General features: G+C 42.5%; 1 protein-coding gene across 1 annotated transcript; it reads right to left on the reverse strand.

Moving 5' to 3' along the window:
* Nucleotides 1–10,021: 10,021 nt before the first annotated feature.
* Nucleotides 10,022–20,249, reverse strand: ube2z (ubiquitin-conjugating enzyme E2Z). Its single transcript, XM_026325314.2, has 7 exons — nucleotides 19,360–20,249; nucleotides 18,921–18,993; nucleotides 16,077–16,264; nucleotides 15,141–15,252; nucleotides 14,366–14,478; nucleotides 14,185–14,275; nucleotides 10,022–10,921 (listed from the first exon to the last, which is right to left on the reverse strand). The coding sequence occupies exons 1-7, from the start codon at nucleotides 19,815–19,817 to the stop codon at nucleotides 10,739–10,741; spliced, it is 1,218 nt and encodes a 405-aa protein (XP_026181099.1). The 5' UTR covers nucleotides 19,818–20,249; the 3' UTR covers nucleotides 10,022–10,738.
* Between the last annotated feature and the right edge of the window lie 5,141 nt (nucleotides 20,250–25,390).

A 25,390-nucleotide genomic window follows, 5' to 3' on the forward strand; every position in this document is an offset into this window, starting at 1 on the left:
AGGGGGAGTGACAGCACTTTACACACGCTGAGTGGAGAAACTGAGAAAACTTCACCTCACAAAATGGAGGACTACAGAAAAACTATAAGTGCTATCAATATAATTCTTTCACTAACAGTGCCAGGAGGCTTCAACAAAGATACTGATCCACTTTTTGTGAAGATATTCCAAAAAATGAAGGATTGGTGGCGAGTTAGAAACAACCTTCATTTGTGTTTCTCTCCAAAATTTGTAGAGGTCTTTATAATGGGAGTGAATGAGAGATTGAGCAGTCACTCTCTGTCTGTTTGGCCACGTGGTGGAAAAACCGTAGGTCCTATGAAAATGAGAACAGCATTGCCTGAAAGTAGACAAAAATCTCTACTACTTTTGAGAAAATGGTGTATGAAGAGTCAAAATTGTGGCCGTGACGGCGAGTTAGAGAGAAACATTTTCCTTAAACTTAACAGCTTCTCCCACTCTAGCGATGACATCACGCACTCTAGCTCTCTCCCATAGACACCAATGTAAAATTCAGAAAATTCCTAAAAAAACCATAAAACTTAAACTGCGATTAAACAAAAACCGTAATAGATATCAAAAAGCTGAGTACAAGACTTAGAGATTAATGCCTTCTGACCCGTTTAAAGGTCGAATGGTGTTTCTAGCTGAAAGTATGCTGAAGTAGTTAAAGCTGAAAGAGGACAAAGTTTTAGAGGATTTGAACATTTTCTCCATTCATTTCAATGGGACAAAAAATTTGCAAAAAGCTGAATATTTCAAAAAATATGAAAGATATCAAAAAGTTGAATACAAGCCGGAATGTCCTTAAAAAGCTGAACATTTTGATACCTGAAGGGTCTTTCTAGCTGAAAGTATGCGGAAGAAGATAGGGGCCAAAAAATGTACGGAAGAAGTCAGAATAATAAAGATTAGGATAACAATAGTGTGAATGCTGAAGCAGCATTCACACTATAGCAGCAAATAGACACTGCAGGTTGGTGGGACCAGTAACTGCACATCAGCGATATACAGCTTCAGGACCAGGGACACCTGCAGAAGGTACAGAGAGAACAGAGAGAGAGGGAGAGAGCACAAACTAGGGGAGAGAGAGAGCACAATGGTGAGGCTCAGTCATCTCCACATCAACAGCGTTGAAAATAGAGGGTGGGACCAATTGGCTTTTTTGACCAGAATGCCCTAATGGATTTTTAAGCCAAGTTTGGTGGAGTTGTGACAAACTAAATTTTGGCTCTCCAAGCATTTTCATCCCTCAGTACAGCTCTGCCATTGGAAAACAATGGTGGATTTAGGTCATCGCCAAGGCAACAGTGTTGAAAATAGAGCATGGGTCTGATTGGCTTTTTTGATCAGGATGCCATAAAGGATTTTTGTACCAAAATTTGGTAAAGTTCTGACAAACTAAATTTTGGCTCTCCATTCAGATTTTTGCAAATTTTCAAATTGTTATACAGGGGGCGCTATAGCGCCTATTGTGATGTTGTTCAATAATTTATAATAATAATAATAATAATAATAATAATAACTTTTTCCATCCATCCATTTTCTATACCCGCTTTTCCTGAATCAGGGTCACGGGGATCTGCTGGAGCCTATCCCAGCTCTCTCTCGGGTGGAAGGCAGGGGTACACCCTGGACAGGTCACCAGTCCATCGCAGGGCCACATATAGACACTCAAAGACAGACAACTTCACACACTCACCTACGGGTAATTTAGATTCACCAATCAACCTAACATGCATGTTTTTGGTCTGTGGGAGGAAACCGGAGTACCCAGAGTAAACCCACGCAAGCACAGGGAGAACATGCAAACTCCACACAGAAAGGCCGAGTTACGAACCCACGTGAGGCAACAGTGCTAACCACTCAGCCACCATGCTGCCAATTTAACTTTTTTAAAATTATTACAATAATTTAACTTTTTTAAATTTAATAATAATTTAGTTGGCCTCCCATTGGCGTAATGTATTATCATTTTTGTCAGGGGGGCCGAAGAGCCATTCTTTTATGAAACGTATAAAATATAAAATTTTCAGGCGATTCTGATATCTGGGCAACTTTGGAGAGTTTTCACACATGTTCGGGGGGTCAAATTTGAGGTCGTTTCGGAGAAAATAATAACAAATATAGCCGCAAGCGGCGATAAGCGCCCTCGCCTCGAGCGGACCGCCTCCCCCGGCGCACCGCCCCCGCGAGCGAACCGCCTCCCCCAGCGAGCCGCGTCCACGAACGAACCGCCTCCCCAAGCGAACGGCCTCCCCGAACAAAACGCCTCCCCAAGCGCCCCCGCCCTCCGAATCGACCATCCCCCAAAAAACGGCGGCCCCCCCAAATCCCCTCCCCTGAGGAGACCGCACCTCCCCAAGTAGACCACGTCTCTGAGTGGACCCCCGCTGAGGTCTGTGCCAAATTTGGTACAGTTCTGACAAAGTAAGTGCAAGTACATAGGGGGCGCCATCCACCACCCCCACACCCCCCCAAGTAGACCATGTCCTCTCCTGGAGCCCCACGGAGGTCTGTGACAAATTTGATACAGTTCTGACAAAGTAAGTGCGACTGCATAGGGGGCGCTATCCGCCCCCCCCCTCTCTTTCTCCGTCTCACTCGCCTGTTTCTCTCCCTTTGTTTTCTACATGTATCGCTCTCTTTCTTTTTCTTTGTACTGTCTTTTCATGCAGTGTTGCCAACTGGTCAGTAAGGAAAGTAGCTATTGGCTGTCCTAAAAGTCGCTAGAAGTCGCGGAATGACGTCATCGCGCAATTTGCATAATGTCCATGGCACATGCTTTAATTTAATTGTGCTTTTGCCAACTTCAGAAATGGAAAGTAAGAGACAATTGTGATTCTTTATAAGAAATAAGGGACAGAATAAGGGACACTCAAAATATTTGTACTGTGCCATATAATGTAGCATGACGGCCTGCAGTTAATAAGTTCTCAGAACTAAATACAGAGCGGAGGGAGCAGAGGGTCCAGAGCGGCAGGGACTACAATTCATCAATTGGTCCGATTCCTATCCGACCATGCGTGTGAGAGTTATTACAACTTGAAGAAACGGCGGCGAGCCAAAAACCTGCGTCAAATTGCCGCGCCCGCCAAAGGAAAACCGTAATACTTATTCAAAGAATTTGGATAACTTTTGCAGCCCCATGGGTCTAGGTGACGCTGGCCAAAAATGAGCTCGATCGGTCAAAAGCCCAAGGAGGAGTTCGAAAGAATACGAGGTGAGCAAAATCAACGAACTCAATGACCTCGAGATAAACCCCCAGCTGGTGGACTGCCTGTCGGTCACACGACCTGGACACGATAAGCTTTTTTGCTTGGCCTGACATGAAGAAGAGATGTGCCAGGTTTGGCGACTGTACGATGACAAAAGTGTCAGAGGAGCTCCCATAGGCGTAATGTATTTTGACCTTTGTCGGGGGCGCCGCAGAGCCATTCTTTTGAGGTCGTTTATGGAACCCATAAAATATCAAATTTTCACGCGATTCTGAGGGGGGGTGCAAATTTTGATGAGTTTTCACACACGTTCAGGGGGTCAAAATTGAGGTTGTTTCGGTAAAAGAAGAATAAATATAGCCGCAAGCGGCGATGATCGGCCCTCGCCTCGAGCGGACCGCCTCCCCCGGCGCGCCGCCCCCGCGAGCGAACCGCGTCCACGAACGAACCGCCTCCCCCAGCGAACGGCCTCCCCGAACGAAACGCCTCCCCAAGCGCCCCCGCCCTCTAAATCGACCGTCCCCCAAAAACTGGCGGACCCCCCAAAACCCCTCCCCCGAGGAGACCGCACCTCCCCAAGTAGACCACGTCATTCAGCGGACCCCCACGGAGGTCTGTGCCAAATTCGGTACAGTTCCGGCAAAGTACATGCAAGTACATAGGGGGCGCCATCCGCACCCCCCCACACCCCCCCCAAATAGACCACGTCATTCAGTGGACCCCCACGGAGGTCTGTGCCAAATTTGATACAGTTCTGACAAAGTAAGTGCAAGTACATAGGGGGCGCTATCCGCCCCCCCCACACCCCCCCAAGTAGACCACGTCCTTCACTGGACCCCCACGGAGGTCTGTGCCAAATCTGGTACCGTTCTGACAAAAGCTGGACATGCTTTGGTTTGAATGGCAATTTTCAAATCGTTATACAGGGGGCGCTATATGGCCTATTTGTATTTAGTTTAATCAGATGGGTCCAGGGCGGCAGGGACTACAATTTATCAATTGGTCCGATTCCAATCCGACAATGCGTGTGAGAGTTATTACAAGTTGAAGAAACGGCGGTGAGCCAAAAGCCTAGGCCAAATTGCCGCGCCCGCCAAAGGAAAACCGTAATACTTATTCAAAGAATTTGGATAACTTTTGCAGCCCCATGGGTCTAGGTGACGCTGGCCAAAAATGAGCTCGATCGGTCAAAAGCCCAAGGAGGAGTTCGAAAGAATACGAGGTGAGCAAAATCAACGAACTCAATGACCTCGAGATAAACCCCCAGCTGGTGGACTTCCTGTCGGTCACACGACCGGGACACAATAAGCTTTTTTGCCTGGCCTGACATGAAGAAGATGTGTGCCAGGTTTTGCGACTGTACGATGAAAAAAGTGTCACATGACCTCCCATAGGCCCAATGTATCTCGACCTCTGTCGGGGGCGCCGCAGAGCCATTCTTTTGAGATCGTTTATGAAACCCATAAAATATCAAATTGTGACGCGATTCTGAGGGGGGTGCAAATTTTGGTGAGTTTTCACACACGTTCAGGGGGTCAAATAAGGCTGTAAACGCTTCTTCATCCCTTGCCCATTGAGCGATTATAATAGTCCCTGCGCTGGGACCTCGGTCCCTGCTCGGGCCTAATAACGAAAAAGAAGAAGACGGAAGAAGAAATATAGCCGCAAGCGGCGATGATCGGCCCTCGCCTCGAGCGGACCGCCCCCCCCGGCGCGGCGCCCCCGCGAGTGAACCGCGTCCCCCGGCGAGCCGCGTCCACGAACGAACCGCCTCCCCCGGCGAACGGCCCCCCCGAACGAAACGCCTCCCCCGGCCCGCCACCCCCGCGAGCGACCCGCGGCCGAAGCCGAGCTCAAACCGCGCAGCCGACCTGAAACAGCAGCAGTTGAAAGCACAGTTGCACATTTCCAGACGTACCGAGACACGGAGGCGAGGTGTGTGGGATCTTAACCGCTGCAGAGGTCACATCAGTGATACAGGCACATACAGACACACATTCAAACTTGATTGCCCTTACAAAGGCAGCCTATCGTGACTTTGATCGGTCACGTGGGTTCAGGCCTGCGGGGAGTGTAATTGATTCAAATGTGACAACACAGCATCAGAGCCCATCTCCTGAGCCTGGGTTTGTCAGAGGTTTTCTTCCGTTAAAGGGAGTTTTTCCTCTACTTTGCCAAGAGGTTTCTACTTTGCCAAGAGGTTTTCTTCCGTTAAAGGGAGTTTTTCCTGTACTTTGTCAAGAGGTTTTCTTCCGTTAAAGGGAGTTTTTCCTCTACTTTGTCAGAGGTTTTCTTCCATTAAAGGGAGTTTTTCCTCTACACCAATAGTCAGTGCTCAAGGAATGAATTGGTTACTTTAGTTTCTGTATTTTGTACATAATGAAGTTGACTTAATGAAATAGTTGAAATTGTTGTGGACTCTGTCATTTACAGTGTTTTTCTTTGTCTTGTTGAGGCATATAGTGCCCATCTCCTGAGCCTGGGTTTCTCAGAGATGTTCTTCTGTAAAAGGGAGTTTTTCCCTCTACAGCAGTAGTCTCTGCTGAAGGAATAAATGAGTTACTTTTGTTTCTGTATTTTGTACATAATAAAGTTGAGTTAGTGAAACAGTTGAACTTGTTGTGGAGTCTGTCATTTTTAACATGAAATCATTTTGATATTTCACAATGTTGCATATTGGCCGTATTGCCTTCTACTGTGTCACTTTAAGTCACAGGATGCAGAGGCCACAGTTCAGATGAAAAAGTGAAATGTTTCACCTATGTTTCACCTCATCACAGTGAAAAGAGTCTTGTCTCTTATAAAACCACAAGATTTATTTAATAGCAAGACCAAACTGTGATTCTGAGTGGCCAATGGCTGATTTCAGAAGGCATGGGTCCGATTGGCTTTTATGATTAGGATGCCCTAAAGGATGTCTGTGCCAAATTTGGTCCATTTGTTTAAAACTCCCTTTGAAAAGCAATGCTGGATGTCACAGAAAGTGTGGAAAATAGAGCTCTGCTGCCATCTGGTGGCAGAACTGAGGATGTGCTCCCAAACAACACTGAAGTCAAAAGTCCCATAGGAAATGAATGGTGGGTGTGTGTCATCTCCAAGGCAACAGCATGGAAAATAGAGCATGGCTCTCATTGGCTTTTTGCTCAGAATGGCCTAAAGGATTTGTGTGCAAACTTTGGTCCATTTCTGACAAACTAAATGTGTATTTCTCAATACAAATGTCTCCAAATATTCACATTGTTATATAGGGGGCGCTATAGGGCCTACAGTGATTTTGTTCAATCACCTGGACTCAGGCCCCCGGGGTCTACAATTCATCAATTGGTCCGATTCCAATCCGACCATGCGTGTGAGAGTTATTACACGTTGAAGAACTGGCGGCGAGCCAAAAACCCGGGCCAACTTGCAGCGCCCGCCAAAGGAAAACCGTAATACTTATTCAAAGAATTTGGATAACTTTTGCAGCCCCATGGGTCTCGGTGACGCCGGCCAAAGATGAGCTCGATCGGACAAAAGCCCAAGGAGCAGTTCGAAAGGATACGAGGTGAGCAAAATCAACGAACTCAATGACCTCCAGATAAACCCCCAGCTGGTGGACTTCCTGTCGGTCACACGACCTGGACACGATAAGCTTTTTTGCCTGGCCTGACATGAGGAAGATGTGTGCCAGGTTTTTCCGACTGTACGATGAACAAAGTGTCACATGACCTCCCATAGGCCCAATGTATTTTGACCTTTGTCGGGGGCGCTGAAGAGCCATTCTTTTGAGGTCGTTTATGAAACCCATAAAATATCAAATTTTTACACGATTCTGAGGGGCCTGCAAATTTTGGTGAGTTTTCACACACGTTCAGGGGGTCAAATTTGAGGGAGTTGCGGAACGTGAAGAATAATAATGAACAAAAAAAAAAAAAAAAAAAAAAAAAGAAAAATCCTAACAATTTCCAGGCCCACGGCCACCTGCCAATCATAACATATACATTTTCTGAAAGGTCTAACGCCCAGTAACGTCATGGTGGGGTGTGGGGAGACACTAGATGATGCCTGAAGCCGCCCCCTTGCGAAGTCGTCCCTTGCACGTTGAGCGATAACAATAGTCCCTGCTCGGGCCTAATAATAATCCTAACAATTTCCAGGCCCACGGCCGCGCGACAGCGACATATTATACATTTTCGGAAAGGGAAAGGTCTAACGCCCAGTAACGTCATGTTGGGGTGCGTCGAGCAATAACAATTGAGCAATTATAATAGTTCTGCGCCGTGACCTTCGGTCGGTGCTCGGACCTAATAATTTCTTTTTCCTATGCGGCCCGAGACCAAATGACCATCGGACCGGAACCGGTCCAGCTCGGTGGTTGGGGACCACTGCTTTAATGCAGTAGAGTTACTGTGTGAGAAGAGATATATACTACATGTCAGGTCTAACAGCAATAGTTTCTCTCCACCTTATTTCACTATGCCTGACAGGGCTATCTCAGAGTAAATGATCCTCCTCTCCATCACTGCAGCTCAAGATAACATGAGGAAGCTTTATTATATCAGTTTATCTAATGAACTTAGATCATGAAATGCACTCAAAGTATTTTAAAATTAAAATACTATATACTATGTGGTAACCTTTAATCAATATAGACAACACATCCAGCAGGCAATTTTAAGATGTTTCTTCCACACATATTTATGAGCCATGGTGTATTGTGTATTTTACTAATATAAGTAAATTATTTTGGCCCCACTGCTAGATTGGTCAGTCTCTAAAACAATGATGGTGAACTAAATACCAATATCAGAAATCAGTGTCTGACTGCAGGAAATAAACACTAGATACATATTTCAGTACTGAACATTTTATTCTGTACTTTGCCAGAACATCTTTACAATACCAGCATTTTCAAGACCTGGAAATGATCACATTGTCACTGAACCAGGCTTTACAGAGCCACAGGAGAACCCTGCTGTAGGCACAACACAACACAATCAAACAGGGATATGATCTCTGTACGGCTACTTCAACATGCCTGTTGCAATCAACATTATGGCAATTACATATTTCTTGCTAGAAACTGCTTCTCACATAACCTTTCTATAACATATGAAATAAAAAGAAATGCCCCTTATTAATAACTCCACTTCAATTTTCAGCAAACTAATCTCTGCCAGTGGACCAGCATTTGACATAACACTGGCAGCAGAGATGAAAACTGCTCTTCTCTCCATCAACACGGCTACAGGGAGCTAAAGGCAGACACTGGAGAACAATGAGTGCAGAAAGGAACCAGTCATTCACCTGTCCGAATCCTTTGTCTCACCATTTTGATAAATGTCTTGAAAGTAGTATGAGCAGAGGAGTTCAAGAGACTGTATTTAGAGCGACAGGCTCAACATTTTGGAAAATGCTGGTTTGTGGTGGTGAGCTTGGCTGCATTCAGAGTGTTCACTCTGCATTTGGAAAAAAGCAGCCTCTCTATCTTATTTCATTCTCTAACCAGTACATCAGAAAGCCTTCCCCAGTGCATCCCCCTGCATCTTTTCCACACGGTGCAAATCTCAGTCTGAATACAGCCTTACATGAGAAGATACCACCCTCATACTTGTTAAATGTACAGCAACAGCCATCAGTTAATCCACCTAGTTGATCTGGGTCTCCTCAAAGATAACTAAACCAACCAAGTGCACTCTGCCGTGCACTAATTATATTTTCTTTAATGAATACAAAAACTGAAGTGTAAAAACAACATTTATGAGGGTTGTGTGGCAGATAATACCCAAGTTATCATTTTTAACTGTATGGAGATATGCTCACATGTTTATTATTGGGACTTTGAGGTGCTTTTGACAGTCATTATGCAAAGCTAAGAGGCTACTTCATATTTACTGTTCAGACAAGTGAGCTGTATCACTTGAAGATCTAGCATCATTAGAATAAACTCTCCCAATACAAAACTCACATGTGCTGTGTATACTCAAGCAGTCACTGCTCACAGTAACAGTTCCTCCAACACATACTAACTGTGGAGAGATACCTTAGTAATGTGTTCTACAAAATATACATATGCACCAGAGTGTTTCCTTGCTGAGCTGCAGATCTGGCCAAAAAAAAAAAAAAAAAACACACAGAACACCCACTTGGTTTGACTAACTTGCATCACTGAAGCATCATTCACTAACTAAACTAAGTACTGCCTTAAGAAATCAGAATCTACCATTTTAGTGTTTCACCTATTCAAAGCCCTACAACCTTCTGGTCTTTTCTTAGATATCACCCCTCACAGTGTTCAGAGTGCAGGTAACACTGACTGTCTTTCCTATGCTGTTGAGAAGTTAAATTTAGACAGTGTGAATCAACAGAACTGTCAGCCGATGCCAGATTTCAAAGCTGAATTTCCCCTATTGAAGTGATTTTGTAAACCAAACCTAACATCGGTTGCAAGGGATGGTTCTGAAACTATTAACTTTACTATTATCAAAAACATACTCCTTATTTTAAAGTGTTAAATCAAGTTATGTAGGAAAAACATAAGACTTGATTTGCCATCTGTGCACACCTCTGTATAGATGCAACCACAGTCTTTAGTCAGGCCCTCCTTCAGTTATTCGCAGTGTAAATACACGGATCGTTCTCCTCCTTTGACTACATCTCCTGAGCCCATGTCTTACTAAAGCACAGAATGGTTTGGTTTGTATCTTGAATGGTTACACCTAAGAGCCAGCAACCTAAAGAAAAACAAGGTTTCAAAATAAACAATGCACCCTACAGACTGCAAATTATCATTAGTTCGGCACAACAAGAAGAAAATAAAGGTATAAAGGTGGATTGGAACGGACATTTCCCTAATGGGTTCTTGTCCAGTAAACAAATTTATTGTCAGCTCAACAGCTTTATTAGAACTGAAAGCTACGCAGAACTGTTTTGTATATTACACACAAATCATTGTATTATCAATCACCTGCTGCTGTTGTTGATGCCAGGGTGTTGAAGCAGCTGAGGTCCAGGCTGAAAGAGTTGTGATGTGCTTTCACCTGGACCTTGTTACACTTTCTCCAGCTTCAATTCTTCCTCCCCTCTACAATTAAAAGTGGAACGACTGTTTCAGTATGTCGTCATATGTACTTTTGTCCTTTGCGTGGTTTGACACATGAAACTAGTTTTTCACAAGCAACACTGGCTGGTTAATCCCAGGATATGTGGGCAGCCATCTTGTGTTTTAGAATTAATCTGGACATCAAAATAAGAGCTGGTCAGCTACAAACGTAGTACAAAACATGGCTCCTGGTCAAATTTGCCAGCACTTGACCACCAGATGGTGTTCATTTATCAGTGTCCAGAGAGAATCACCATTTCTTCTCTCCGCAACATCCACGCCACAGAAGCTTGATTCCAATCCTGAACCCTGGAGTAACTAAAGCCAGAGATGCCGCATTCTCTTCTTGTGATTTTGTACCTCCACTGCAAACAAAACAAAAAATGTCCCCTTGTCTTTAGTCCTTGAAGTGCATTAAAGTCTAGCACTGTCCAGGAAGTCAGGGCTGGGAGCTGCCTTGGCTGTCTGGGTCTGTCCCTGAAGAGCTGGTGTCTGAATCTGAATCGTCATCATTGTGTTCATCCTCAGCTAGGCTTTTCTCTCGTATTCGCCTGTGGGTTGCACTGAGGCGAGCCAGCAGGCCCTGGTAGTCAAAACGTCCACGCTTCTCTCCAAATGGGTCCTGTGGTAGAAACAGAAAAACAGAAGGCTGAGCCAGGTTTGGGCATGTCCAGTTGTGTACCACCCAGAAAAAGGGTTATAACAAGATGTGTTCATCCCAAACAGTTCAGTACAATATTAATGTAACTGGGATAACTTGCTCACAAAACATTTCTAATTAATTTTTTAAATAATCTATTTTAAAAAATATATATACTTTTAAGTTAATTCTTTTAGCATTTGTGCCACTGAACACCTGATAGTATGGATGCAGAGAGCAGCTATGCAGTGCTGCAGAGGCCTTCGCCATGGTATCTGCCTTAACCATTTAGTTATTGGGGTGTCCAAACAGGTATTTGAACCTTCTCCCAAAAAAGGCAGTAAAACGGCATAATTGTTAAACATCTGAGAGGAAATGAATGTTGACAATAGAACATGTTTTAACAGGGTGAAACTGCAGGACAGGTTTGGGTTACAGTAGCCAGCTCCATTGTGGATCTGGTTCCAAGTTTCCAGGGTGGTAAAATATCTGTATTTGTTAAGTCACAGTGTGAACATGCTGTTGTTATACATCTGGAAGGTATCACCAAGATGTGCCTATTGGAAGATCTGTCAGCCAGTCAGTTGTATCTCCCCTGTGCAGATATCCACAAGTTAGCTGTTGCTAAGCAGCTATCAGACCACTTACACAGGAATGAACTATTTGAAGATTTCCAATCAGGATTTAGAGCACATCATAGTACAGAAACAGCACTGTTGAAAGTTACCAACGATCTTCTCTTAGCCTCAGATAATGGACTTGTTTCGATACTTGTCCTCCTAGACCTTAGTGCAGCATTCGACACCATTGACCACAACATCTTATTGCAGAGACTGGAGCATGTGATTGGTATCAGAGGAACAGCGTTAAAGTGGTTCCAATCCTATTTATCGGACAGATTCCAGTTTGTTCATGTCCATGATGAACCTTCCACACGAACAAAAGTTAGTTATGGAGTTCCACAAGGTTCTGTGCTAGGACCGATTCTGTTCACCCTGTACATGCTTCCTTTAGGATATATCATTAGGAAGCACTCTATTAATTACCACTGCTATGCGGATGACACTCAGTTATATCTATCTATTAAACCTGTTAACACAAACCAGTTAACCAGACTTCAAGCCTGTCTAACTGACATAAAGGCCTGGATGACCAGTAACGTTTTATTTTTAAACTCGGAGAAAACAGAAGTCATTATATTTGGGCCTAAAAATCTCAGAAATAACTTTTCTAAAATTATAGCTACTCTAGATGGCATAGCCCTGGCCTCCAGCACTACTGTAAAAAACCTTGGAGTTATTTTTGACCAGGACATGTCCTTTAACTCACACATAAAACAAATTTCTAGAACTGCATTCTTTCACCTGCGCAACATTTCCAAAATTAGGAACATCCTGTCTCAAAATGATGCAGAAAAACTAGTCCATGCATTTGTTTCCTCAAGGCTAGATTACTGTAACTCATTACTATCTGGATGTCCTAATATCTTAATAAAAAGCCTCCAATTAATCCAGAATGCCGCAGCCCGAGTCCTGACAGGAACTAGCAAGAGAGATCATATTTCTCCTATATTGGCTTCTCTTCATTGGCTCCCTGTAAAATATAGAATAGAATTTAAAATCCTTCTTCTCACATACAAATCCCTTCATAATCAAGCTCCTTCATACCTTAAAGACCTCATAGTACCATATTATCCCAATAGACCACTTCGCTCTCAGAGTGCAGGCCTACTTGTGGTTCCCAGAGTTCTCAAAAGCAGAATGGGAGGCAGAGCCTTTAGCTATCAAGCTCCTCTCCTGTGGAACCAGCTCTCAGCCTGGGTTCAGGAGGCAGACACTCTCTGTACTTTTAAGGCTAGACTTAAAACCTTCCTCTTTGACAAAGCATATAGCTAGGGCTGGCTTCAGGCAACCCTGAACCATCCCTTAGTTAGTTATGCTGCTATAGGCCTAGACTGCCCGAGGACCATCGGTGCACTGAGCTCCCCTACCCTAACCCCCCCCCCCCCCCCTCATGTATATTCCACCATTGAATGTTACTAACCTTGTGCTCTCTCCCTCCCTCTCTCTCTCTCTCTCTCTCTCTCTCTCTGTACCTTCTGCAGGTGTCCCTGGTCCTGGAGCTGTTTATCGCTGATGTGCAGTTACTGGCCCCACCAACTTGCAGTGTCTATTTGTTGTTTATTGTTGCTGTTCTTTTCTCTCTGCTCTATCCACTCACCCCAACCGGTCGAGGCAGATGGCCGCCCAAACTGAGCCTGGTTCTGCTGGAGGTTTTTTTTCTTCCGTTAAAGGGAGTTTTTTCCTCTCCACTCTCGCCAAGTGCTTGCTCATAAGGGAATTGTTGGGTTTTTAGTTTTAGTTTTAGTTTTTGTAAAGTGCCTTGAGATGATTTGTATTGTGATTTGGCGCTATACAAATAAATTGAAAATTGAAATTGAAAATTGAAGTTATCCACTTATGCTACCTTTATTAGTAGGTGAGGGCAAAACACAGTTACAGCATTTGTTTTCAACTAAGTCTTTTGGATAGTGCTACATTACATTTAGTAAGCAAATGAAAACCTGAATAGGTAAAGGGGGTTCAGCCTATTTAACAAGCTGAAAAGGTACTTGGTTTAGTCATCTGTTTTCAGTCATTGTGTGGTAAGATTATTGAACTTACTGTCCTGTCAGTCTCAATCACTATACCTGGAGAAGTTTTACATACTATACTGTACTTGACGGTTGTGTGCATGCACACTGTACTCATGATGGAAAGATCATTTGTTCTAACTTCAACTGTGAAGCAATTGATTATTTGTTATTTTTATAGAATAAATACAACTTATTACTAAGCTTTGTTTTACTTTACCTTTACATGTAAATTACCAATCAAAAGTCTTGCATGAGAAATAAATAACCAGAAGTGTTAGCATGCGCGCACAAAACCTTTGTCATCCTCTCGCTACAGTGCCTGCAAACTTTTCTAGGAGAAAAAGAACAATCTGTACAAAGCCAGAACTAATGATGTGCACACCAAGCTGCAACCTCTAAATGTGTGGTAGCACCAAATGAATTAAATTAGCATTTTTGACATGTGATGTCAAATATCTCTATTTGAAATGTATATTCGCAAAACTTTGTATCAATAATATACATCTCAGAATTCCCTTACGCTCGAATTAAACATAACCTTCATCTACAAATAGAAAATTTAAAACATAGCTGACTGCAAATTGAATTAAAGTAGGCACAAATCAATCACCTGCATGTTCTGCCCTTGTAGATGCAGTCTCTCTTTGCAGACGCCCTCATAGAAATCATAGTATTCCAGAAAGGACTTTTCCATCACACTCCTAAAAAACACATTCATACACTGATCAGCTGAGGAGCACCGTGAGAACTGAAGAGCGAGAAAGGCAGAGGAAATTAGATGTTAGTCTCACCACAGAGCTTCAGGACAAGTGACTTTGCCTTCCAGCATGTCACACACTGCCACCCTCATGGTTTCATGGCGGATGCACTCGTTATAGTTCTTACTGTCCCCTGGATGGCGCTCCTGATACACACAGAGAAAGCCTTATCTAGTAACATAAACATATGTCAAACTATGATTTATACTGGTGATGATAATGATAGGTATGACTACACGTTCCTGGTATCAGCTCACAGATAGAGCAGTTACGAAACTGACATTATTGAAATTGGTTCATTAAATATCCTATTTTAGAGCAAAGTGTGACAAAACTAAAGACATTTATAGATACATCAAGTCCCACGCAGTTAAACTCTTACTCCTGGCAGCAATGTGAGCGTGGACACAGACTGTACCAAGCTGGTGCATTCTGAAATGTCTGAATTACGAAATGTAATGCTATTGCATATGGTTCTTTGCTATAAACACTTACATTCACAGCACAACTAAATCTGCTATTGGTATAACTACATTTCCCTGTAGCAGTCATTAACATTTTAATTATTGAAATAACACTATTTAGCAAAATTAGCAATTGTTGTGTGTTATTGTGTGCAGATATGTATCCTGTCCTGGTTTTTCATTTTTAATACTATTTATTCAGAGCTTTCCAGTTAGTAAAACGCTCTGAGACTAGCTCCTGTTAGAAAAAGGATCCTTTCCCTTCCCAGCTTTGAACATTTACATAAAACATGTTTTAAGGTGTGTTTTATCGATGCACACATGAGCACACACACACAGTGTACCTGTTCAAAGCCAGGTTCATTGTGATAAGGGTTCTCTGTCATTAGAGACTGGATGGAGATGAGAACAGATGAGATACTCTGGGCTGGACTCCATGCTGGGCCTGTCCATGTCCTATACATACACATATATAAACACACACGATACACATTAAACTTAAGCCAGGTGTCACACAGGTGTTATAAAGGGAAATCTGCAGCACAACATGGTTAAAATAAAAACTTTTCAGTGGTCATTTGTAGGATCCAGTGAATTGGTTTCTTCACATTAGAAAGCAGAAGTTCATACTGACTCTTTTAAACTAATGAAAACCAATGCAGGTTGCTCTGTTGCCATCCAATCTCAGTCCAGCTGTTCAACAGAAAGTGACATTTTCAAATCAAAGCTACTGACCGATCTGCTGCCTGACATTGTCCTTTGAAAGCATCACTACTTTGCAGTTACGTCTTTGCTAACTTCTGTTAATTTACTAACTAATATGTAGGGTTCCAGTGCTGCACATCTGAGCTTGACAAAGAGGAATGGTGCAAATAAGTGCACAATTCAGTGCGTCTAATAGAATGATGAGAGTGTTTATGTCTGGGTTTCCTGACCTCACAGCTTCTGGACACAATGTTATGTTGTAGCTGAATAGAGATGTTATGTCATTAGAGCATGTGAATGCACCATTATCAATGATTCACAGATCATTATTTTAACAGATCAGATGAGTGTTTCATTATGATGCATTAGCTATGTAAAGCAAGTCTCTGTGTGTTAGATAAGAGTGCTGAAATGTGGAACCACTGAGACCCTACTTACTATATTTACAACACTCACTTTAATTGTGGAACAGCTCTCAGTAACGTGACTTGTAAAACAGAAGGATTTACTGGACTGATCCTTTAAGCCTTCTTGGTGAGAGAAATGCAGAACATGACAGGAATGAACCGACTCACCCCAGGATACTGAGGCAGACCTTGCCGTTGCGGTAGAAGTTGGGGTTGAAGCGGACAGTGTTGTGTCCCGTGGTGATGAGCTTGACTCGGGGTGGGTGGATGGGGTAGTCTGGGGGACAGCGGAAGAGGAAGAGGAAGAAGCCACCCTCGTATGGCGTGTCAAAGGGCCCTGTGATCAGGGCGTGGATCTGCAGGAAATTAAAGGAAAAAACAGTTATGTTAGGAGGGAGAGACGTTAGATTAACAGACGAGAGGGAGGAAGGCTGTCGGGGGAATGGATAATAGAGAAAGTCTCTGAGAACATCAGCTCAGAACAAGAAGTGTCAGTGATGGAGTGGCCCAAAAGGTTCTGTGTTTTTTTTTTTTTTGGGGGGGGGGGGTTTAAATACTGAATTTTCAGCCTGGTTTCAATTCCAGCCACACTGGAAAACCCTGCTCTGGCAAAGTGTGACACATGCTGGAAAACACCCTGATTCTCCCGAACATGAACAAAATATTCATTTATTATTCACTATATATTCACATATAATATTCACTCTCTGTACTTTTAAGGCTAGACTTAAAACCTTCCTCTTTGATAAAGCGTATAGTGAGGGCTGGCAGGTAACCCTGAACCATCCCTTAATTGTTTTTGTAAAGTGCCTTGAGATGATTTCTATTGTGATTTGGCGCTATACAAATAAATTGAATTGAATTTAGTTCATTCATTCTACAGGCAACCTATCACATGTACTACCTGCTGCATTTTTCAAAGTTTTTTTTTTTTTTTTTTCAAATAATCGGACAACTGTAGTTATGGTAACAATTTTTCATTAGTCTGCATGCTGGACAGCTTGATATAGGTTTACTTACATACGTTTTTTTCCCCCCTGGAGCTTTCACATGTAGCTCTCAGTCTTCTTCTGAAGATGGAGTTTGCCCAGTTGTCATGGAGATGGCTCATTAAGTGTACAGCTTCATGACAACTGGGCAAACCTAGTCTGCAGAAGAGGCAATGAGATGTGGTTGAAAGCACAGGCAAAGAGTGGTAAGCAGAGCTTAACATAGTAAAAAATGTGATTGGATGTGATGTTTTAAAGACAATTAATAGAAGAGATTAATATAAATGTAACATGCATTCATATTCAAGTCTACGTTGTCAGTTAGCTGGATTAAAAACAAACAGATGTTTACATGTGTAAAATGAAATACCTCACCTGACTGTGCTTTCTCTGTGATCATATTCAACCGTGTTGGGTTGGGATCCAATGGTTTACAACCTCGGTCTAAGATGTAATTTCAATAAGCTATGATGAGGCATGCAGACTGGTGAGGGTCCAAAAAAGTGACCAAAAATGAAAAAAGTAAGCAGTGCATGGGACTTGTGTTCCTCAGAAGTACACTTAAACCATAGCATACCTTAAGATAAAGTAAGTGGCCATTGAGGGAACAAATAAGAAAAAAAGGGCAGGATATGTTTACATATATATTTGGGGGTGACGGTATCAGCAAATGGACAAAGTTAGAGGTATGGATAAAAACTGAATGTCATTTTTTAAAGAAATAATATTGATATGATAAATTATATATATTAAAGACAATTTGTGTAAACACAGAAGTAAACTGATTTTTTGGTCATTGAAATCACGATTATTTTACACGATTACTCCTTGACTTTGGAAATATGTTGCACTTATTGAACACAACAATGAATTCTCCTTAAAACAAATAATATTAAATATATTTAAATGTATAAATAACAAAACCAATACCACCACGTAGCAAATCTTGCACATATTATGTTTTTGATCCACGTCCGCTTCTTCGAATCCAAATTGTTCCCAAACAACGGAATTGCTTCTGCCTCTTTTGTTGACTTCTGTGGCTGCTCTCTTTGCATAAACTTAATGTAATTATCAATAAAAGCTTTTGACACTCAGGAAATGCTTATAATTATACTTCAACTATAGAAACTTCTGACAAGAAGATCTAACAACACTGAAGCAACAAACTGAGAAAATTCTCAAAACTTTTGGCCACAGCTGTATGTTCAATTGAAAATGACTAAAGTTAGCCTATGAACAACTAAACTTCGAAAACTGTAGGTTAATAAGACAGTGACAGGCTAATTACTGTTTCCAACCATTCATCTTCGATTAAATAATGTAAGTTCACTAAAAAAAAACACAAACTCTGTATATGGAACAGCACAAAATATTAAATGTTAATTAAATCTACAAACACAATAAAGCCTAAAGACATTGGCACACCTTTTAAGCCAATATCCATTTGCTGCAAATTCTCAAGGTCCTGATACTGAACTAAAAGTTGATCTGCTTCACTTAGCACATAGCATGAAAGCGATCAGCTCAAGGCCTAGAGAAAACCTCTCATCCTGTTTACATTGTCAGAAGTACAGAAGTGCGTAATTAAATCAAAGGACAACAGGTTTCCTTTTGGTGTTTGACATTTTAACCAGGAACAGCATCAGTCAGCCAGGCTGCTTGTGATCAGCACTTTGAGAAGCATTCTAGGTGTAAATGATCCATCTCCCTAACATGCACATGTAATACGTAGTCTAAACACCTCCTACACTGTTTGTGCATTAGTAAGCACTTTGTGGAAGCAGCATCTACAGGGTGTGTCCCAAGCAAAAACTGCTCCTGAGCTGAACACTGAAACTGGCTATTGCTGTCTCCGTCTCATTAAACATCATGCGATTTCAACACGTGACAGAAGCTGCTCCCAGCTGCAGCTCTTATCTGATCCTTAAACAGTTCATTCCAGGGTACAAGACTTGTGAAATAACAAATTGGTTATTAAATGGTGACATCCTGTTTTGCCAGATGGGCTCCGGCATTTTACCTTGGTCATGTCTTGGGGGTCGGGGACGACAAACATCCCTGGTGGAGGTTCCTTGTAGATAGACATGATGTCCCTGCAAAGCCAGACAGACAGAAGGAGGGAAACAATTGATGGTGCTGAGACGGAGAGAATCTTACATAGACATGTTGCTGAAACTATTCATAAACGTCCTCCACGGAGACGGTCTTTGGCAGAACCTAGCGCCAGGGTTACTGTGACACCACAAGTGGTAGGTAAAACAACTTTTTCTGACTTCTTTCTTCAAATAAACTGTGGGTTCAACATGTGGTGTGTTTACTTATAGCTTCAATAGATGCTAAAGTTCCCTGAACTCCCCCGCCTCCTAAGGTTCCAGTGGAGTCAGAAAGCTTTCACTTTTGATCTTTACTCAGATAATGGAGAATTTAAAGCCGAGCTGTGTTTCAGATGTTTGTTTTACCTCTTTATCCGCAGGATGCACTGCTGCGAAGCCTTCTCGTTGTCCCAGTCCGTACTGAGCGTCGGGTCCCAGGAAGTGGCGTGGATCTGGGACAGGAGGCCCGCTCCTGCCACACCGGACATCCCGCCGACCCCTAGCCCAATAGCGGGGAGAGGCGAGGAGGCGTGCACGGTTGGAGACACGGCGACAACCGGAGGCGAGGAGCCCGGGGTGAACGTGTTACTAAACCCGGCTGTAGTAGCGACAGCGGACATGGAGGCCACTACGGCGGTCAGGCCAGTCTGCGCGGCCGCTGCGGGAGGAGGCGAGGCCGAGTTGGAGCTGGAGTGAGCAACGCTGGCTGCCGAGTAGCTCCCCGGCACAGAGCTGGTCAAAGTCGGCAGCAGTGCCGCTCCGCTGCCGGTACCGCCCGAGCCGAGGGCGCCGCCGCCGGACTCCTCTTCGAAGCTGTCCGCCATGGCTCGGAAGCTAGCAGGCTGGAGTAAAACCGCTGGTGCTGGCTGTAATGCCCACGTTTATCGGTGCTGACAGGTGGGTGCGGAGTGACCTCCGCGGGTTTGTCGCCCGGTGGGATCAGAGAGCAGGCGAGTACGGAGGAGAGGCCACAAAAACAGGCGTTTCTTCCCGCGACATGGTGGCTACTTGTCGCTAGCTTAACTGTGGATTTCCCCGGGCCTCCGGAAAGTGTCTGGCCATCGGCAGAATCACCTCATCCGTCTCGGTTCGCCTTACAAACGGGCTCAGTGCCTAGCTACCTCCGGGTTAGAGGAGAGTGGGTGACGGTGTTTTGTTTTATAGTAACCGAACCGAAGACCTAGTCTCTGTGCAATAACACAACTTCAGGTCCCGATTCTTATCAAGCCACACGGAAACAGAACACACGGCACATCCGGGGGAACTTTGAAAGTAAAATGCCCGTTTGATTTTCAAAAAGTACCTAAAAAAACAAAGAATAAATGATTAAATCAATCATTTTAAATAATTTGAATTATTTAATGAGAAATATAATGTATATAGAACATAAATTATGTTCATATCAAGCCCAAGCTACACAGCTGAATTTTTTATTTAACAACTCTGTGCCAATTGTTGTGTGGTATGTCACATGAGGTTGCTGAGAATGTATCCACCCTATCCTGTTTCAGTAGGACCTGTTCTCACAGACACACCCTTGGACTCTAGTTGTCTGTTCAGTCACATTGAGTTCATATGCTATCAGGGCATATGCTTGCCACCCACTTTGTATTGCTTTTCTCATCTTACACAGTTACTCATCACAAGCTCAACAGTTACTGTTCAGTGTGGGCACATGGTTTTGAATGCAGTACATAGCCTCCAACGCCTTATACAGAGTCCTGCATGGGTCCAATCTGCTCACCATTAAACTATTAAACAGTTGCAATTATAATTATGTAACCCCCAACTGCAAATTAGGTTCATTGGTAAAATGTCCAAACTAGCAGCTGTTTGCAATAAACAAAATTAAACAAGAACAGTTGAAAAAGCTCAACACAACTATTATTACAAATGGTTTCTCTAAATTCAACACAATATACCACTTTTTCATGACTACTATAGTCTGAAAATTCTTCAAACTCTTCATGACAAGCATCTTTATTATTATTGCCCACTGATGCCATCTCCTCTATCAGCAGCCATACAACATTGAAGTATACCAACACCTCCAATACCTCCTCCCCTGCCCTCATCATCTGACTCCTCATCAACACAATACACAGGCCCAGCCTTTGCCACAGAACAGATGAGGAAGGAACTTGCTAAACTAAAGACCAACAAAGCAAAAGGACCAGATGAGATCAGTCCCAGAGTATTTAAGGTGTGTGCTGGACAGCTTGCAGAGGTTTTTCAGAGAGTCTTCAACCTCTCTCTGAGGCTCAAAAAGGTGCCTAAGTTATCGAAAACTTCCTGTATTGTCCCATTAGCAAAAACAGACCGTCCCAGTCCCAGAAGATGCCATCATTTTCTTAATGCACAGAGCATACTCCCATCTGGAGAGGCAGGGCAACACTGTGAGAGTCATGTTCTTTGACTTTTCAAGTGCTTTCAACAGTATTCAGCCCCACCTGCTAAGTGCAAAGATGCAGGATATGGAAATTCCCACAGACATGGTGGAGTGGATCAAAGACTACCTCACTGGGCAGCCACAGTTTGTTCGCTTAGATGGCTGCATATCTGATGTGGTGATGAGCAGCACCGGTGCACCCCAAGGAACTGTACTGGCACCATTCCTGTTTACACTCTACACCTCAGACTTCCGCTACAACTCAGGAACCTGTCACCTCCAGAAGTTCTCTGATGACTCTTCAATCATTGGATGCATCAATAATGATAACAATGAGGAATACAGATACGTGATAAAAAGCTTTGTTGATTGGTGTAACAACAACTGTCTATATTAAGAAAACCAGAGAACTGGTGGTGGACTTTAGGAGGAGCAGGAAGACCCCAGTCCCTGTCTCCATCCTTGGAGACGAAGTAGAGATTGTGGACTCCTACAAATACCTTGGCGTCCACATTAACAACAAACTGGACTGGTCAAACAATACAGATGCACTCTTCAAGAAAGGACAGAGCAGACTGTTCTTCCTCAGGAGACTCTATTCCTTTGGCATGTGCAACAAGCTACTGAAGACGTTCTATCAGTCTGTAGTAGCGAGTGCACTGTTCTTTGCAGTTGTATGCTGATGAGGCGGCATCAAGGCTGGTGAGGCCAACAGACTAAACAAGTTGATCAGGAAGGCAAAATCTGTTGTTGGACTGGAACTGGACAGTCTGGAGGCTGTGGCAGAGAGGAGGATGGTGGACAAAATCAACTCCATACTGGACAATCCTGCCCACCCACTTCATGAGGAACTGTGGCGAATGGGAAGTTCATTCAGCCACAGACTAATTCCTCCTAAAGCCAAGACTGAGAGATTCAGGAAGTCTTTGTGTCCACAGCCATAAGACTCTATAATTCCATAATATAAACAATAACACACACACACACACACCACATACACACACATGCATGTACGCACACACATACACACACACAAACCCCCCAAAATAAATAATTACTTTATTACTTTTCTACATACAAGTTAATTTCTTTATTACTTTATTAATTACTTTATTGATTTATATAATTTAAATAATATTAAATTTAATAACTTTAAATGAGAATAACTGCTGTAACAATTTAATTTCCCCTTGGGGATTAATAAAGTACTTCTTCTTCTTCTTTAGTACTTAGTAGAGCACCCTTTTGCTTTTATGACCTGCTGAAAACATGATGCATAGTCAGACACCAGCTTCTGGCAGCGCTCCTGAGGAATCTTAGCCCATTCCTCATGGACAAAGGCCTCCAGTTCACTAATGTTCTTGGGTTTGTGTGCTGTAACCGCCTTTTTCAAATCCCACCAGAGATTTTCAATAGGGTTCAAGTCAGGTGACTGATGGCCACTCTAGTATCTTCCAGGACCTCTTCTGAAACAAAGCCTTGGTGGACTTTAAGCTATGCTTGGGATCATTGTCCTGTTGCAAGGTTCAATGATGCCCAAGCTTCAGCTTCCTCACAGATGGCATGACATTATCTCCCAAGATTTCCTTATACCTGATTGAATCCATCTTGCCAGAAAGTTCCAGTTTTGTTTCGTCGGTCCTCAGAACTTAATCCCAAAACCTCTTTGGCTAATTTATAGTTTTGAGCAAATTGGAGTCGACTTTTCTTGTGCATTTGGGTCAGACGTGGTGTACGTCTTGGAATTCTGGCATAGATCCCCTCAGTGTTTAGCATGTGCGTTACTGTGGAAAATGAAACCACAGTGCCTGATGCCAGCAAGTTTTGCTGCAGGTCTTTTGCTGTCAGTTGAGGGTTTTTGACCACCTGTCTCCTCAGGACTCTGGTGGTAGCCATTGATAGCTTCCTCTTTCTGCCACGCCCAGGTAGCGTAGCCACTGTTCCTTAAACTTCAAACTTGCAAACTATGTTTCCAATGGTATCTCTAGGAACATTCAGTCCCTTTGTTATCTTTTTGTATCCTTTTCATTGTTTATGCAAGGCAATGATCTCTGAACTTTATGGACAATTCTGCTAGCCATATTCCTAGCATGCAATGAAACATCAGTCCAGGTATTTCAGGTGTTCTAACTCAAGCACACCTGATGCAACTAATGAAACCCTTGATTGGTTGCATCAAGTGTGCTTGAGACCGCACCTGATTTGCAAATGTGGAATTCTATTCAGGGGGTTGAGTAATTTTGAGACTGCAGTAGTCATTTCAGTGTAATTTTTTTTACTGCAAACACCTGAAAAATGTTATATTCATATTATACAATGGAGGTTGAATAATTTTGATTGCAACTGTATGATTTTATACTATTCACATCAACACAGGAATGAAAGCAGTTGTTTGAAATGCATCAGAAAATACAGTAATCTATGGTCCTCCTGGAGATCCCTATCAGTTGTGGCCTGAGAAAGAATATTTTCATGAGAAACAACAAAAAGGCCTCAGAGTTTCAAAATAATGTGTTATCTTTAGAAAATGTGTTCAGTAATGTGTGGCCAGTCCAGAAACAGACTAGAGCTCCCTCCTCAAAGAGGGAAAAATAGGACATGTTCCTATAGTTCTCCTCTTCAAACTTCAACAAACTCTTTAAAACTCATCTACCCTGTGTAAGTGCAAAGCTTGCATGATTACTAACCTGAGGCTCCTCCCAGATGTGTGGTCAGCTCTCCCTTGGTTATGTAATACAAAGTGATAAAGATAATTTTGCACTAACATTCTGTGCATACAGTTGACCAAAGTGACCCCCTTTCTTTCAGTCTGTTGCATTTCCACTTGAAAGTCTTACAGCATGAACATTAAATGGAAACCAACAGAGTAGGGCATTGTTTACATCTCACTAAATTGATGTATAGCTTTGTTTGTTACTGTGAATTTATCAGAAAATCAAAACAGGCTAACTGAAGAGACCATCTTTCCTATGATTGTTTTATTGATATCTGCCCATTTTGAGTATAAAGCTACTGTGTTGTAGTCATATGAAAAGCTGTTTATTTAAAACAAATCTTAAAAATTACCTATTTTCAATTGGCTTTGACTAGTATTGCTCACAATATTTAGCAGTAATATTGTTTTAATATATTTTACAGGTTGTCTGTTATTTTACTATAATTGTACAACCATGTCATTTTTCCCTTATTCTGCTGTAACTCCTATTTCATGTGTTTTAAGGTTTTGCAGTGAAACGCACTATAAAGTTGAAGTTTCTGATACTGTTCTTCATTAACTACAAGAATACAATTATAGGATCTAAAATGCATGAATAGCAATTAACATATAACACAAATCAATTATGCCGATGTTTGTATTTAATGTATTAATCATAACTTAACCTCTTGTTGGAGTGGAATTGTCCTGTATTTCCCACTGAAGGCAGCAACCACCTGACCCCCAAACAGTTAGCTTATTTACACACAAACCAAGATAATGACAAATCCTATATTAGAGACATGAGAATAAAAGTAATTCAACATTGTCACCACAAAATGAATCACCTATTTTTGCAGCATTGTATAACTTTAGCCATTGCTGCTCTCAACCCATGGTGGGTCTGTTTGGAACTCATTTGTTTAATCACATTTTCAGTTTAAAAATACTAAAAAATCCTATGTACTGTTTATGGTTCAATGAAGCATAGGTCTGTTTGTTTTTATTTATGAGCTCCCATTCATTTCCATGACTTTACTGGTTTGAGAAATTTACTGCAATGAGAGATACTAGAACTGAACAGTAAGCTGAGTCCACAGGAAACTAATTTGATAGATCAACTAGTTTCGCAAGGAAGAATTCACAACAGTAAAAACTTGCTGCCTGTCATTTTATACATGTGTAAAATATGTTCAGGGTTCAGACTGTAAATCCTGTAGCCCTAAGGAAGTGTTATGTTGAGCTTCAAGCTTCTGCAAGTTTTTCACAGAATACTGAAAGGTATACAAACAACCACTGCATGTGCAAAAGCC

This window comes from Mastacembelus armatus, chromosome 8 (genome assembly GCF_900324485.2).
Source record: "Mastacembelus armatus chromosome 8, fMasArm1.2, whole genome shotgun sequence".
NCBI classification, from domain to species: Eukaryota; Metazoa; Chordata; class Actinopteri; order Synbranchiformes; family Mastacembelidae; genus Mastacembelus; species Mastacembelus armatus.

Excerpts from the sequence above, each read along its gene's own strand:
- ube2z (XM_026325314.2), bottom strand. The coding sequence starts at position 19,817 with ATGGCGGACAGCTTCGAAGAGGAGTCCGGCGGCGGCGCCCTCGGCTCG. Across the intron at positions 14,479-15,140 it reads ATGAACCTGGCTTTGAACAG|GAGCGCCATCCAGGGGACAG; the intron begins GTACACTGTGTG and ends TGTGTGTATCAG. Across the intron at positions 10,922-14,184 it reads TACAAGGGCAGAACATGCAG|GACCCATTTGGAGAGAAGCG; the intron begins GTGATTGATTTG and ends TTTCTACCACAG.